The sequence below is a fragment of the Podarcis erhardii genome, assembly GCF_964252035.2.
Source record: "Podarcis erhardii genome assembly, chromosome: 9".
NCBI lineage: Eukaryota > Metazoa > Chordata > Lepidosauria > Squamata > Lacertidae > Podarcis > Podarcis erhardii.
Genome location: NC_138512.1, coordinates 70,722,784 through 70,739,345, shown reverse-complemented (window position 1 = coordinate 70,739,345; position 16,562 = coordinate 70,722,784). Strand labels below are relative to the sequence as shown.

Genomic DNA, 16,562 nt, shown 5'->3' with positions numbered 1-16,562 from the left:
AAAGATCAAACTGGCATAAATACATGTGGAAGAAGAAAAAAAAGCCATCTAATAAAAACTCAAAACAAACAGTATGTCTACTAATACCAGGGACAAAATAATACAAAGTCAGATAGACGTGGTATAAAAAATAAATTATTATTATTATTATTATTATTATTATTATTATTACTTTATCCAGTGCTGCCTCCATGGTAGCAAGTTTTTCTCTCAACCGTTTATCCTGTGACTTAAGAACCTCCAGCTCTCCAGCCATTTTGTTGTTTAAAGAAGCCACACAGCTCAATTCCTGGCTCAACTTATTTCTCTCTTCTTTCAGATAATGTTTCTCCTAGATGGACAAAGTTGAAAGAATAGAACAAAATTTGAAGAAAAGGTAAACACAGCACTGCATTTTGATTTCAAAATCTGAATTTCTGATAATTTTCCTGAAATTTAGTCAGATTGTGATTAAATAGACAATGACCCCACTTCTATGAGGTAACACAAAGAAACTGATCAGAATTCTGTATCTGCATACCAGCTGGTAGGTGAAATATTCTTGGCCCCAACTCTGAATGTGATATAGCAAATGTACAGAGGGAAATCATTTTTTTAAAAAAATCAGTATTGAAATATACAACTTAACAAATTCAAAACCTCCCTGTAAAAGTTATCATAACATTGACATACTGTTCCATTTCAAATGCCCTATCAGTTTGACTGATCTTCTGTCCTTTCTATTAACCAAAGGAAGATGCTTCTATGTGGGTTTCATGTAAACAATCTACATATTTTGACTGAATTCTCCTAGCAAATGCTGCTATATCACAAGAACCCTGAGGGCTCTTTTAATATACAAAAGAACCAACCCTAAGATAATGCTCAGTGGGATTTGTGAGCTTAGTTACCGTATTTTTTGCTCTATAAGACTCACTTTTTCCCTCCTAAAAAGTAAGGGGAAATGTGTGTTCGTCTTATGGAGTGAATGCAGGCTGAGCAGCTATCCCAGAAGCCAGAACAGCAAGAGGGATTGCTGCTTTCGTTGCACAGCGATCTCTCTTGTTGTTCTGGCTTCTGAGATTCAGAATATTTTTTTCCTTGTTTTCCTCTTCCAAAAACTAGGTGCGTCTTATGGTCTGGTGTGTCTTATAGAGTGAAAAATACGGTAAGTAAATTTGATCCCCCCCCCCGTAAGAATCTTTGCTAGTGCAAAATACATACGTTCAAGGCAGATTTACACCGATAACACTCATTTTAGCATGGCTTTGGCATGTTAGAATTTGGTCCAGCCATTCTACTGGGACACATTTATCTAAATTATGTATCTTAGCAGTTTTGACCTTAGTTGCGTTGGTCATTGCTTCCTCCAGGAACTTAATCTTGCTCTGCAAAGCATCTATCTGTCCGCGCTTGGCTGTGATTTGCTTTTGCATCCCCATTGCAACTTTCATTGCTATAAAAGACAAGATTTCCAAAGCATTAGCGGCATCGTGTTTGACAGCAGAGTTTAAGAAACGCCTTGTGGGTAATATACTGAGCTTTCGGTAGAGGCAGGGCCTAAGGCTTCTTGTCCTAGGCAAAAATAACATTATTCTACTATGTCTGAAATGAGAGGAAGACAGTGTGCATAATTAAAGTATATTTATACTATAACAACTAATGATCTAACCCAACTGTTCTCAAATGGTAGGCAGGATGCACAAATAGCTTGAAGGTGTTTAAGATTGATAAGGCTGGCAGTAGGGAATGGCAGTGTAGAATGTAGGTCTAATTTTACTTAGCATGTAATCTAGATTCTGGGATTAATCCATGCCCCCCCCCAAATAAAAACAATTCCATTGCTGAGCTCTTATGTAAACAGAAGCATCTACACTATAAATCTACCCCCACCCCCCAAAACCTGGGAATTGTAGTTTGGTTAGAACACTAAGAATTCTTTGTTAAGAGATTTCTACCCCACCCTTTTCAGTTTTCTCTGAAGAGGAGGAAAGATGGTTAAAATGTGGGAAACATATTGAGGATTAAAGCTGTAGATGTAGATCTAAACCTCCTACCCCAAATATGTGGGAGAAAAACAAAAAGAAAAGCTGGGTGAAGAATTTTCAGGACATTAAAACACGTAAATTTTGCAGCTAATTAAAGCTTAAGAATAAGGCAATCACACCTTTTTATCCCTTCTATTTGTGGTCTGTTGACTTCTCTTCACCATCACTGCAGAGAATGAACCACATTTTTGTTTGGTTTGTTTGGTAAGATAAATGGAAAAGGGGTTTACAGTACTTACATTTCAATGCCAGCAACCTATACAGCAAAGCAATGTGCAGACAAATACTTCTAATAGTTGGTAAAGGTAAAGGGACCCCTGACCATTAAGTCCAGTCGTGGACGACTCTGGGGTTGCAGTGCTCATCTCGCTTTACTTATATATAAGTAAACTTATATATAAACTTATATATATAAGTTTATATATATATAAACTTATATATAAAAGGATGTTTTAAATATATAAAAGGATGTCACATAGAGGAGGGAGAAAGTTTGTTTTCTGCTGCTCCAGAGAAGCGGACACGGAGCAATGGTTCCAAACTACAAGAAAGAAGATTCCACCTAAACATTGGGAAGAACTTCCTGACAGTAAGAGCTGTTCGACAGTGGAATTTGCTGCCAAGGAGTGTGGTGGAGTCTCCTTCTTTGGAGGTCTTTAAGCAGAGGCTTGACAACCATATGTCAGGAGTGCTCTGATGGTGTTTCCTGCTTGGCAGGGGGTTGGACTCGATGGCCCTTGTGGTCTCTTCCAGCTCTATGATTCTATGATTCTACTGGCCGAGGGAGCTGGCGTTTGTCTGCAGACAGCTTCTGGGTCATGTGGCTAGCATGACTAAGCTGCTTCTGGCAAACCAGAACAGCACACAGAAACGCTATTTACCTTCCCGCCGGAGCGGTACCTATTTATCTACTTGCACTTTGATGTGCTTTCGAACTGCTAGGTTGGCAGGAGCATCTAATAGTTGGTAGTCTTAGCTAATATGGCTGAAACCAGGAGCCATAGTCATCAATGTGTGATCATCTTGAAGGCATGGTGGAAAGAGAGAATCTCCTCACAGGCAGAAGGAAATACAGTGGTACCTCAGGTTAAGTACTTAATTCGTACTGGAGGTCCGTTCTTAACCTGAAACTGTTCTTAACCTGAAGCACCACTTTAGCTAATGGGGCCTCCCGCTGCCGCTGTGCCGCCAGAGCACGATTTCTGTTCTCATCCTGTAGCAAAGTTCTTAACCCGAGGTACTATTTCTGGGTTAGCGGAGTTGGTAACCTGAAGCGTATGTAACCTGAAGCATCTGTAACCCAAGGTACCACTGTATAAAGGATTGTCTCCTTTGTTATAGAGTTCCCACCCAGAGGAAACAAAGGAAATGACCATACACAGAGGGTGCTCTCTAGGAAGATCAAGAACTCTCTGTGTACTAGCCCTGTGCTTGTCTAGCAAAACATGCATTTGTGATCTTGACAGCAAACCCCACATAAGCTCTAAAGCCTAGTACATACATGCTCGTTCACAATTTAGGAACCACTAATTTTGATCATCTCTAGCTGCAAGATTCATCAGTTTCATGGCTTTATAAATCTACACTGAACACTTAGTTTTGATTAAGTGTTGTCCACGGCATTTTTCCTATCTGAAAATCTATATTAGAAATATCAAATGACGAAATAAAACAGGTTTACAAATTCTGCCTGAAAGGTAAAAAAGGTTAAGGGACCACTGACCATTAGGTCCAATCGTGGCCGACTCTGGAGTTGCAGCGCTCATCTCGCTTTATTGGCCGAGGGAGCCGGTGTACAGCTTCCGGGTCATGTGGCCAGCATGACTAAGCCGCTTCTGGCGAACCAGAGCAGCACACAGAAACACCGTTTACCTTCCCGCCAGAGCGGTACCTATTTATCTACTTGCATTTTGATGTGCTTTCGAACTGCTATGTTGGCAGGAGCAGGGACCGAGCAACGGGAGCTCACCCCGTTGCGGGGATTCGAACCGCCAACCTTCTGATCAGCAAGTCCTAGGCTCTGTGGTTTAACCCACAGTGCCACAAGGTAACGATCTTACAAAATAAAATGAAATAACACTTCCACGATTACCGTGGCCATCAGATCCCTCCATAGTCTTTACAGTGGCCCTGGTTTGCTCCAGCTCAATCTGAGCGGACTTCAGTTGCACTCTCAGCTTGCCCACAGTGGTTTCCATCTCTTCGCTTTTATCTCGGTAGCTGCTCTTCATACTTTCCAGTTCATCTGCAGGGCACAAGAGTCACAATGAAGTCACAGTGTTGCGTATCTCTAAACACATGTGAATGAAATAAATAATAATAATAATAATAATAATAATAATAATAATAATAATAATAATTTATTTATATCCTGCCCTCCCCAGCTGAAGCTGGGCTCAGAAATGAACACAACATACATATCTCAGAGACCAGTTGGAGGAGAGCAGTATTTAAGGTTTTACATGGCAGCACCAAGTGTATGACAGAACTGGATTGAGGGTGGAATCAGAAATGGATCAGTCACAGAGCAAATTGTAAGTGAGGATCCAGGGCAGACAGGTAGGAAGCAAGGAGGGAGGAGGAAGCTTCTAAAGCATGTAACACAGAACTGGGAATCCGCAGGTTTAGGGACCAAATCATAGAATTGCAGAGTTGGAAGGGACTGTGAGGGTCATCTAGTCCAACCTTCTGTGACACAGGAATATTTTGCCCAACATGGGGCTTGAACCCGCAACCCTGAGATTAAGAGTCTCATGTTCTACCAACTGAGCTATGGTCCTCAGGAATCTCTTAGGCTAGAGGACAACAAACATGTTTACACCATGTGAATACACAAAGTAGGCATTGCTGTATAGAATCAGCTACAAAAACAGAGTCCTGTTTATACTGGAAATAAAATACCTGCATCAAATGAAGGAGATGGTGAAGCTGACATACAAAGCACTTTGTATTTATCCCTGCCTATAATTTTGAAGGAAAATGTAACCAATCCACTTTAAATTATTTCATTGCAATGGTTGAGCAGCCAGCAATTTTTAGAGGAACACATGCAGTGTGTAAACTGAGCCTTCCACTGCAGGCCTCTACTAAAAAGCATGTCCCACTGAATTCAATGGAGCTTACTCCCCGAGTAGCTAGGTAAATGCCGTGCAATCCTAAACATTTCCTAAGCAATCCTAAGAACCTTGCCTCAGAAAGGAAAATCTTTAACTGAGCTATTATTATTCAGAACTTCCTGGTTTAATTTTTAAGTACAGATCTCCACTGGGGCCATTTCAGAGCAAGAAAAGTACTCCCAAGAGGGATGTGTGGATTGGAGAAATCAATTAAAAATGATGGTATCTGCAGAACTCCATGATTTATAAAAGAAATATAGATATCTTTTCCCTCCTCTTCCTGGTCTATAAAGTAAACTGAAAATAACACAGTATAACACAGAAGGGGAGTAGCCAGTGCAGGACCTCAAAACAGGGTATTACAGGTGTGTAGAAGGGCTGGTACAAAGCTGGCTATGGGGCCACTGAATTTTAAGTTAATATATTCCCGGAGGGGAAAGATTCACGCCTATTAACTGCATTAGCCTGGAGTTGGCACTGTCGAGAACCAGTGCCCCAAGACCTGGGACACCCCTGCCTCATTGTTTGTTCAGCAGAGCAGCGGAACTTTGATAGGCACATGAATTCCAACAAGACACAGAATGCAGGAAAAGTCTCTAGTAGAGGTATACTAAGGCATAAATCGTATCTTTTTCTTGCCAGATCCCTAGCAAGGCAAAATTTAGCTCATGTAGAGCAAATCCAGTTTCAGCAGGGGGGAAAAATACACCACACAAATATAAATGCAAAGATACAAGGAAAAACAGAATAGCAGTAGGAGAGAGAGAGAAAGAAACGGAGCACCCCGGGCAGGCAGTTGGTGTTTCTCAACCTGTGGGTCCCCAGATGTTGTTGGACTACAACTCCCATCATTCCTAGCCAGCATGACCAGTGGCCAGGGATGATGGGAGTTGTAGTCCAACAACATCTGGGGACCCACAGGTTGAGAAACACTGGATAGTCTGTCTCCTTGAAGAATTGAGATAGCACAATAGGAGAGCAACATCTGCGCTTTCTCTGCCTTCGAGAAGGCAGGTCCTCTAGCACCTGAATAAACCAAGTCACTTCATTGCAAGCCACAAAAGACAAGACACCCTCCTGCATTCTTCTGTGAGCAACAGAGCTTCAGATGTGAACCTGCCACTCTGGTGTGGTCTGCAGCTGGAGTTTGGATGCAACAGGTGGGGGTGGTGGGGCTGTGCTGCTAACCTGACCTACCTCTGGCTGAGTCACTGCTACACACCGGAGAGGGGAGAGACGAGGCAGCAGAGAGGTCAGCACGGTGCAAATGCACCGGCAGAGCCAATCCAGCCTTCCTGCTGGCACGTACTGTTTGGTTGTGAAGGCAACCCAAAGAAAGATGAAGCAGGTGAATAATATCCTGGCTGATGGTCCATACCTGCAAGCGCAGCAAGCTCAATGCGGCTGCTTTTTACTTCACTCATCAGCTCTTCTTTTTCCATGCTTACTTCTTTCAGTGCCCGGAGCCTCTCAGAGCTGGCGTTCATCAGTTTCACCTTCTCCAGCTCCATCTCGCTCAGCCTGGCCTCCAGCTCACGAACCTGGATGTCTTTCTTGTCCAGCAAAATCTAGATAATACAAGCTAATTTTCCTTTATGCTCCTTGACTAAACGTGCTAGCCCATTTGACCTTCACAGGGCTAGCCTAAATAAGGAGGAGGGGACACAACTTCTGCAAAACTTCCCTCCATAGCTGGTCACCTGGAAAACAATTCTTACTTGCCACAGGTGACTAGAAAATGGTAATTTCTAAGCTTGAGAACAGAATGGGACACACCACTTTGACAGCAGGGTGTTGATAGCACAGTCTTTGTCCGAATGACAAGTTGCTCAAAACTGAGATGATAGATGAGAGTTAAGAGTCTTTGTATGGCCAGGGCTATACTCATGGGCCTACTGTATTATCTGACCACTGATGACCTAGTAGTTGCAATAGCATCCTCAGGCCATCTGCAGTGATGGTGCCCAAGGGCAGCAGAGATCTGGCCAGCAGTTCCTTCTGGAAAACTGCCACAGCGGTGCAAAGAGTAAGCTGCTTGACTCTGGCTGCCCGGGCCCCTGATTCAAGACCCACATCAACCCTTGCAGACAATGGATTCATCCAGATACACAACTCTATTTTTAGATGATTGAAATGAGCAAAATCAGCTGTGGGAAGGGCCCTTTTGACCCATACACTAAGGCAGCATTCGTCAACCTGCTGGCCTTAAATGCTTTGCACTACAAGTGACATCTGCCCCAGCCACTACAGTGGTGCTGGCTGGGACTGATGGGAGTTGAAACCCAAAACATTTGGAGGGTGCCATGTTAGTGAAGGCTGCACTAAAGACATTGAACAGTATGAAATATATGAAATATGCACTCTCTGCAAAACCAAATAAACAGAAATCTTATAAATCTCTGAAAGTCACAAAATATGCACTCTTGATGGATTCTCTTGAAAACATAGAACCAAATAAACATAAGTCTTATAAGTCTCTGAAAGTCTTTGTAGACTATGCAAGTCTATGAAAGAAGCAATGGGTGTTGTGTTTGCAAAGTAAAGGAAGGATTGAACTCTGGTTAATAACAATACACACAGAGACTTGAACCAGCAAGACTCTGGGAAGGGTGCGTATAATCGTGTCTCTCTGTGCTTGTCCGAGTGCGCAGCCCCCTGGCCCAGGCCGTTTTATTTACAAAAGAACTTTTTACAGAGTGTTCAAAAGAACCAATCAGATTTCTTCTGAGCATTTCCACAAACCCAGTGGGGAGAAAGTTAAACTACTAAAACTAATTAAGCACAAATATTTCTGGGGTAAACAAAGAACAGAACTACAAAGAAGAGTATCTGGTAATAAACAATCAATACATATGATAAGGAGGATGGCCAGGAGGACAGCAATCATTATCACCTTCATGTGAGATCTGTTTCCTGGCCCTAAGATTAACATCCTAAGATTACCTACTAGAAACTGCAAAGACAAAACTGCCCAGTCTTTGAGGACACAGGACGCCTGCCTGTCTAAGTGTGTACATGATTTGTGGAGAGCAAGGAGAAATGGGCAGCAGAGGCAAAAGGGCATGGAAAGGACATGAATGTAGAGTCTTATGGGATTTAATCAGAAATTATCGTCAATATATCAAACCCAGTCAACACAATGCTTTCATCGTGGACACGATGGCTTGATGTATATTTTATAATTCCTCATGGTAATCCCATCTGATCCCTACATCGGGTCAGATTCTTATCTGGTGAAAACAAGCCATAAAGCTTTGTTTTATGACGTCCAACACTGCTGAAGTGGTCCGCAAACAGACATCGTGAACAGTGATTCCAGATCACTGTTTCGTGGAATTCTTCTTCAGCACAGCAGAAGGTTACAGAAATGCTTCATTAACCCATCTAGATGGTAAATGGAATTGTATGGTTACATAACTTTATGACCACTGCTCCATAGCAATTGTTCTATGTTTTCAAGAGAATCCATCAAGAGTGCATATTTTGTGACTTTCAGAGATTTATAAGATTTCTGTTTATTTGGATTTGCAGAGAGTGCATATTTCATATATTTCATACTGTTCAATGTTCTGTATACATTATATAAAGAGTTACATTGACATCGCATTGATGTACTTGGTCATCGTGTTGCCTTGGATAATTACTGATAATTGTTTGCAACACAGGAGGTTAATTGTTTGCACTAAAGACATGCCATACGAACTGCCTTCCTGGACCAGATCAATGTGTATTTAGTCAAACATTCTGTTTAAAGCTAGCTCTTCTGGTCTAGTTTTCTGACTCAGAATTCCCATGACCAAAAGAAAAGCTTTATCTTTTTTTAAAAGTACCAACACTTCCCCCCCCCACACAGAGAAACATGCACACCTTAAGCTCATGGAGTTCCATTTTCTTGTCGTTGACTTCTTTCGCGAGCTGGCATTTTTCCATCTCCATCGACCCAGCTGTCCGACTGTGCTGGCCCACGATCTGAGTCATGTTCTCGACTTGCTTCCGCAGGATCTCGATCACCTTCTCCTTCTCCACCACCTGCAGCCTCAGGGAGTCGCAATCCGAGCGCACGCTCCGCATGTGGTCGCTCTCGCTCTTCAGCACCTGGAGCTCCTGCAGCTTCCCGTCCACACGCCCACGCAGCTTCTGGATTTCCTCGTTGGTCGCCTCGATCACCCTCTCCTTCTCCTGCAGGCACGCGGTCAGCTCTGCCACATGCTTCTCTGCTGCGTCCAAACTCACCTTCTTCTCCGTCAGCTCCTCCACGACTTTGCGGAGCATCTCTTTGGTGGACTCTTGCTGGGAGGCCATAGAGGCCATCCTCTCGATGCTTTCGTTCTTTTCCTTAATTGCAGACATCTGGTGGGGACAAATGTTCCATATGTTTTCATCGTATTAAGGGAGGTTATTACAATTTTGACTGCCCGGGGTGGGATTGGGGAGGCACGGGGGCTGAAGTATATGTGGGGTCAAGTCAGTAGCCTCCCCCTCCCCCACAGAGCCTCAGATCAGAGGGGTGGGCTTAATGCTTTTGTCCACTTTCTCCTCCAATGAAACTTTCACCTAGGCACCTGGGCAAAATTTCCTCATCACCCTGTCACTCCCGCCATCTCTTTCTTGCTTGCCTATTCTCAACCACTTCTTCCCTTTGCATAAGACAGCGTCTAGCAAGTTTTGGATATCTGGTAGCCACATCCATTCTCTACTGCAAAGCGTGGTTTCCAGGATGGAAACCATGTTTGGGGGAAAATATATCTTGTGATACTTCTAGAGGGCCAGAAGCTCCCTCTCCTTGCCACCTCTGTGGCATTTAACACCCACCAAGCTGTCTGCTCTGAGCCACCCCTCTTGCCAAATGGCTGAAAGACCTTCCAGCAGCACATGAAATACTAGGCCTCACAGAATTCAAACAAGGTTTTAATCTTAAATAAGATTCCAAAAGATAGGAAGTTCTCTTTAACAGTGCATCAGCATGGCTTCCTCCTTTACTTATCACAATTGTATCCTGTCTTTCCTTCATGGCTCTTAAGGCAGAGTATATAGCTCTCTCCACGACTTCTCAGAGAGATCAATGGGGCCAAAATGAGCCTTGTGAGGATTTGAACCTGCCTATCTCCTTGATCCTAGTCGGTCAGCATGCTGACAATTGCATTCACAACACACTTGGATGGTATCTTTCAGGATGGGTTAAACAGACGCTGCCCCACTGCTATTTTTCATAACTTCTCGTCACAAGCATTAAAATAAATTATTTCATCCAAGCACAAAAACGAGATGTCCAGGGCCGTGGTACTTACAGTACTGCCTGGTACAACTGCTCAGTGCCTCAATTTTTCCTGCAGTTGCAGCCCCACTAGGGTCTTTGCTTTAACTCCAAAAGCAATCATGCCACCTGCAGGCCAGTTGAAGAAATACCCATAAATTGCCCACAACTGAAGCCCCAATGTCAGGGGTGGAGGAAGGGGGGTGCGGTAGGGGTGGCCCATCCTGGGTGTCACCACCGAGGGGCAGGGGTGACAAAATGCCAGGCAGCACTCACCATGGGGCCTGCAGCGCACCCGAGCCACTGGGAAACATGGTAGCTTGGGCACGCACAGGCTCCGTGCTGCCTAAACAGTCTGCCCGCTGCCCCAGTTGTAGGACGGCTGAGTAGGAGGAGGCAGGCAGACTCTGGAGGCCCCGTGGTGCACCACGCCCCTATGGGCAGCTCGCCACACCCCTGGGCACTCCGCCCCAGGCGCCCAAGCGGCTTCCTCCGCCGCTGCCCAACGTAAACCCCTGCAGGCATAATAATAATAATAATAATAATAATAATAATAATAATAATAATAATAAAATTTTATCTATACCCCACCCTTCCCAGTTCAAAAACAAATTTAAAACAGTTAATTAACGCAACAAAAAAACAGCATAAAACAACAGTATAAAACGTGAATAACAATAAATTCAGAATCCAAAAATCAATTTAGGGGGGAAATCCATCTAATAAATATTAGATGATCACCAGGGCTAGCTGGCTAAATTAGTCCTATTTGGACCAGCGTGGAGACCAAGGGAGAATTAGCTGTGGGATCCCAGAGCGGGTAATCTTCATAAAAAGGGGAGGGGGAGGGAAGGAAGGGAAATAAAAAATCAGGCTAAGTTGAAAGCCAGCGGAATAGCTCTATCTTACAGGCCCTGCGGAAGGAAGTTAAATCCTGCAGGGCCCTGGTCTCATGGGACAGAGCATTCCACCAGGTCGGAGCCATCACTGAGAAGGCCCTGGCCCTGGTGGAGGATAATCTGACTTCCTTAGGGCACGGGACCTCTAAACTATGATTATTCATGGACCTTTGTGGGGCATACCAGGAGAGGCGGTCTCGTAAATATGAGGGCCCTAAGCCACAAGGCACAAGAGTGAAGCACACCTCCAGCTTTAATTGAAGGGGTTAGCAGCATCACTTGGAACCTATACAATCTGCAGTATGGATGTTTCCCTTCGGCTTGGGGGCGTTTGCATTGTTCCCGGCTTGGGCCACCTTTCCTGACCTGACGTTCCATTTGCCCCTGAGACTCCATCTTCATGGACGACACGATGGACTCCATGCGCTGCAGTTCCATGTTTTTGTTGTCCAGTTCCCTCCGCAAGTGGTCAATGGTGATGCTGCTGCCGGTGTCCCGATCCCAGAGCCGCTTGTTCTGCTCTTTTTCCAGATTCAGCTCCATATCTTTCTTATGAAGCTCACTCTGAAAGTGTGTGAGCCCAAGCATTAAATAAAGCTTTTAAAAGTATTCCATGGGTCTAATTGGCAGCCATTACAATAGGCTGTAGAAGAGGAGAGGCATCACAATTAGCGCTGCTAGGAAATCAGGCTCCTCGTTCCATCCCTCCATCTGGCAGCAGCCTTTCTGGCAGGGTGCAGCAGAGGAGAGAGGAGAAGGGATGCCACATCACTCCATCTAGGGTTACCATACATCCAAAATATTTTGGACATACAGTAGCTGGGATTCCAGGACTCAGCTGTCAGAAACAGTGCCCAGATGGAAATTGCAAAAATTTCCAAATAAAAGAGAGAACTTTTGTGCCCAGATTTTCACTTTTTGAAATATGGCAACCCTAAGTCTCCATCGACACAGCTTGTCCTTATGAGAATTTGTAACCAAGAACAGAGTTTTGCTTAATTACTTATTTATTAACAGCCATTTCTTCCTCCCACCCAATCCATTTTCCTGTTTTGTTGTGTCTTCTTAGGTTGTAAAACTCTGAGGACAGGAACTGCTTTTTGCTTGTTTGTTTCAATTACCGTATTTTTCGCCCTATAGGACGCACTTTTTCCCCTCAAAAAATGAAGCGGAAATGTGTGTGCATCCTATGGAGCGAATGCAGGCTTTCGCTGAAGCCTGGAGAGCGAGAGGGGTCGGTGCGCACAGACCCCTCTCGCTCTCCAGGCTTCGCGGACCTCTCCGCAAGCGGTGGGAGCGCTCCCGCTGCTTGCGGAGAGGTGCCTGCATGCTGAAGCCTGCGCGCGCTGAGCTCAGCGCGTCCAGGCTTCGCGGACCTCTCTAGATAGATAGATAGATAGATAGATGATAGATAGAACATGCAAAAGGTACGCTGGCTGTCTGGCAGGCAGACATCGGCTAGCTATTAACACCTGAAATGTCGTCCTTGATTTGGGCTAAAGGCCAACATATATTCTTCCCTTAAAATGTTTCTCCACCCCCAAAGTAAGGCTGTAATCTGAAGACGAGATGGAGCCTAAGAGGTTTCCTATTACTTTCCATGTGTGCTCCCCGCACCATGATGAAAAGAGCCACCCCAAGCTCCCTTTCCCTAATGAGTGGGAAAGCAAGTTGGGAAAGCCAGGCGGGGGTGTTCAGGAATAAAAATGGCGTGAGGGTATAGGAAGCTCCTCTTTTCCCTGTCCCAATGTCCATCTTCCCTTTCACCACCACCCCTTGCTTAGTCTTTTACTTATGACTCACAATGAAATTATTCCTGTTCTAAATGAAGCTAACAATTCAGACTTCTCATGAATCCTATTATGTGAGCGTTTTGTGATAGTCAACAGCATTCCTCGGACTATGCCTGTGTGATGTTCTTTTGCATGCAGCTAAAGAACCCTCCCCAGCACCATTTTCCAAGTCCTGAATGATCTGTGCTAACTGTTCAACTTTCTCAAAGAATTTTCCGATGTGTTTTCCTTTTTTTTATGTAGTGGAGGGTTTATGTAGCATGCAGATTAAAGCTGGCTCTTCATTACAAGCTCTGGTGTCCCCCAGTTTCACACAAAGGATTGGAATTTGATCTACTTACGTAGCTGGAACGTTAAAGTGATTTACAAAAAGCAAACTTTATGGAAGTGATTCAGTCTCAGATGCCTACCACCAACTGCTGAACCTGATCGTCCAAGTTTCCAGTTTCCTGGCTATACTGGTCCCTTTCATTTTGAGCCTCCGCCATCTCAGAATGAACCAAATGCAGCTGTTTCTCCAGCTCTTCTATCTAAGATATTAACACAAAGACACACAAAATAGTCTTACAGCAGATTTCTACGAGGAAGAAAGGGGTAGCATGTCTGCTGTGATCCAATTTCTGCAACAGGACAAACGTGGTACCACAGAATGAGGTATTAGGAGCAGAACTCAGCTTCCTGGGAATCTTAGCTCTCCTTTCTGTTTAAACAAAAGCTTTTTCTAGCCTGCAGTTTTGAAGGCACATTTGACAGCATATGGAATGTGCCTCCTGAATTGTCAGGAATCCAAAAGGTGCCTGGGTGGGTATTTGCAGTGCTCGGGGGCCGGCCTTCAGGTTCCTACAGAGCAACTAGCTGCTTCTGATTAGCAAAAACTAGAATTGTGCAAAGTAATTAAAACTGTCCAACCAATAAATAGTGCAAAGCAAGAAATAATGCAAGTCTGGTTGGTTTGCAAAGTTGACACTGCTTTCAGGATTCTCTTTTCCCCCTCAGCACATAATTTGGATTGCCTGCTTGAATCTTTTTGGTTGATTGAACACCCTCTTAGTTGGTGGAGGTAGAAAGCTAGTCCTGTTATTAGTTTTCACTATGGCTGCTAAAACAACATCTGATACTAATCTGGAAGTGGACTGGGCTGTTAAGACATTAACAGAATACTTCCAAATATTTGTCTGGAAAACTGGCACAATTCATAGATCAATCAAATCTCAGCACAACTTCACCTGTGGTCTTGACCAACACCCATTCATTGCAAGAATACATGTGCTTAGTGATTCACTTCCGTGATCAATACATGAAAACGTAAATGAAAGGCATGTGGAACTCAATAAAGCACGTACTGCATCACTTTACCAAAAAAACCTATTGATATCCACTGCAATGTCACCTTGATCAGCCTACCTGTTATTTGATTTCTTGGACTTTTCTATATAAGAGAAAACATCATTCATTTGTAACTTGGAAGAAGGAACCTGCCCAGCCCAATGTGGCTTGTAAGCTAAGCTGCAGTTGGGAATGGAAGTCAAATGACTATGTGTGAATTATTGCCTCTAAATTTTAAAAGACAAAAATACAGTGGTACCTTGGTTCTCGAACTTAAGCAGTTCCGGGAGCCCGTTCAAAAACCAAGGTGCAGCTTCTGATTGGCTGCAGGAGCTTCCTGCACTCAACTGGAAGCCATGGAAGCCACGTCGGACATTTGGCTTCTAAAAAATGTTCACAAACCGGAAAACTTAATTCCGGGTTTGTGGCGTTTGGGAGCCGATTTGTTTGACAACTAAGCCGTTCGGGAACCAAGGTACCGTTGTATAACCTTCCTCTAAGCAATCATTGTCTAAGGCCCTTCTTTGTGTACCTCCGTTGTGAGAAGTCTGGAGACCAGAAACATGAGGACAAACTTTTTTCACCACCCTAAAATACAACAACAACAACAACAACAACAACAACAACAACAACAACAACAACTTATTATTTGTACCCACAACAACAACAACAACAACAACAATTTATTATTTGTACCCACAACAACAACAACAACAACAACTTATTATTTGTACCCACAACAACAACAACAACAACAACAACAACAACAACAACAATTTATTATTTGTACCCCACCCATGTGGCTGGGTTTTCCCAGCCACTCTGGGCGGCTTCCACAAAGACCAAAAAGACACTAAGATGTCACATATTAAAAACTTCCCTGAACAGGGCTGCCTTAAGATGTCTTCTGAATGTCAGGTAGTTGTTTATCTCTTTGACATCTGATGGGAGGGCGTTCCACAGGGCGGGCGCCACTACCGAGAAGGCCCTCTGCCTGGTTCCCTGTAGCTTTGCTTCTCGCAGTGAGGGAACCGCCAGAAGGCCCTCGGAGGTGGACCTCAGCGTCCGGGCAGAACGATGGGGGTGGAGACGCTCCTTCAGGTATACTGGGCCGAGGCCATTTAGGGCTTTAAAGGTCAGCACCAACACTTTGAATTGTGCTCGGAAACGTACTGGGAGCCAGTGAAGATCCTTTAGGACCGGTGTAATATTGTCCCGGCGGATAATACTAAATGCATTACATTCACGATCACAGAACACATACACAGAATTTAATTTGCAAGTGTCTCGCCAACATCATTTTGCAACCCACCTTGTCCTGAGACATCCTCCTTGATTCTCGGAGCTCAGAACGCAGCGAGGACACAGTGCTTTCCAGCTGACTGATCTGTCGCATGTACAATGAGTTCTGGTTTCTTGCTTGTTCTCTAAAAAATATAGTAGAAGGAAGAGAGAAAGTGAACAACCTGAAACCAATGTGAAAGTGCAACATGTACAGAGATGATGGTGCAGACATAAAGCCACGACCCTGAGATTAAGAGCCCCATGCTCTACCAACAGAGCCATCCCAGCTCCCAAGCCCTTCAGAAATGGAATACATAAAACAGACTTATAACTACAGTACACCTGCAATGACTTACTACTGGGTGATAAAATATTTCAGATTCCTAATATTCCAAATAACTTTAATTGTGCCGTTCACATTTATATTGTGTAGAGAGTGCAGGATGGGGCTCAATTGCACTTTCACTTGACTCATATTTTGATCATACTGCAGGCTTCCTCAACCTTGGCTCTCCAGATGTTTTGAGACTACAATTCCCAGCATCCCTGACCACTGGTCCTGCTAGCTAGGGATCATGGGAGTTGTAGGCCTAAAACATCTGGGGTGCCAAGGCTGAGGAAGCCTGGTGTACTGCTTTTAATATTTGATGAATTATTGTATTTTAATATTTTGCTGGAAGCAGCCCAGAGTGGCTGGAGAAACCCAGCCAGATGGGCGGAGAATGAATGAATGAATGAACAACAACAACAACAACAACTGATTATCCCGTTTCCAATAGCTTTTATTGTTATTCTGCAAGCTGTGCCTTCCAAAAAATATGTTGCACAATGAATTGGATTTTCACAGATGTGTGAAAAATCTG

The 16,562-nt window shown here is 43.9% G+C and overlaps 1 protein-coding gene across 9 annotated transcripts in view; it reads right to left on the bottom strand.

The window, feature by feature from the left end:
* The window catches only part of CCDC158 (coiled-coil domain containing 158), a 51,316-nt gene that overhangs the window by 14,342 nt on the left and 20,412 nt on the right, over positions 1-16,562 (bottom strand). For 7 of the 9 annotated variants that reach the window (XM_081876627.1, XM_081876629.1, XM_081876633.1 and 4 more), the window contains 8 exons: positions 15,728-15,842; positions 13,500-13,619; positions 11,663-11,860; positions 9,011-9,493; positions 6,522-6,711; positions 4,114-4,272; positions 1,323-1,435; positions 173-331 (listed from right to left, as the gene is read on the bottom strand). In XM_081876627.1, the coding sequence (XP_081732753.1) occupies positions 173-331; positions 1,323-1,435; positions 4,114-4,272; positions 6,522-6,711; positions 9,011-9,493; positions 11,663-11,860; positions 13,500-13,619; positions 15,728-15,842 (1,537 nt within the window). The remainder of the gene's footprint in view (positions 1-172; positions 332-1,322; positions 1,436-4,113; positions 4,273-6,521; positions 6,712-9,010; positions 9,494-11,662; positions 11,861-13,499; positions 13,620-15,727; positions 15,843-16,562) is intronic. The other 2 variants (XM_081876628.1, XM_081876635.1) reach the window with 1 other exon arrangement.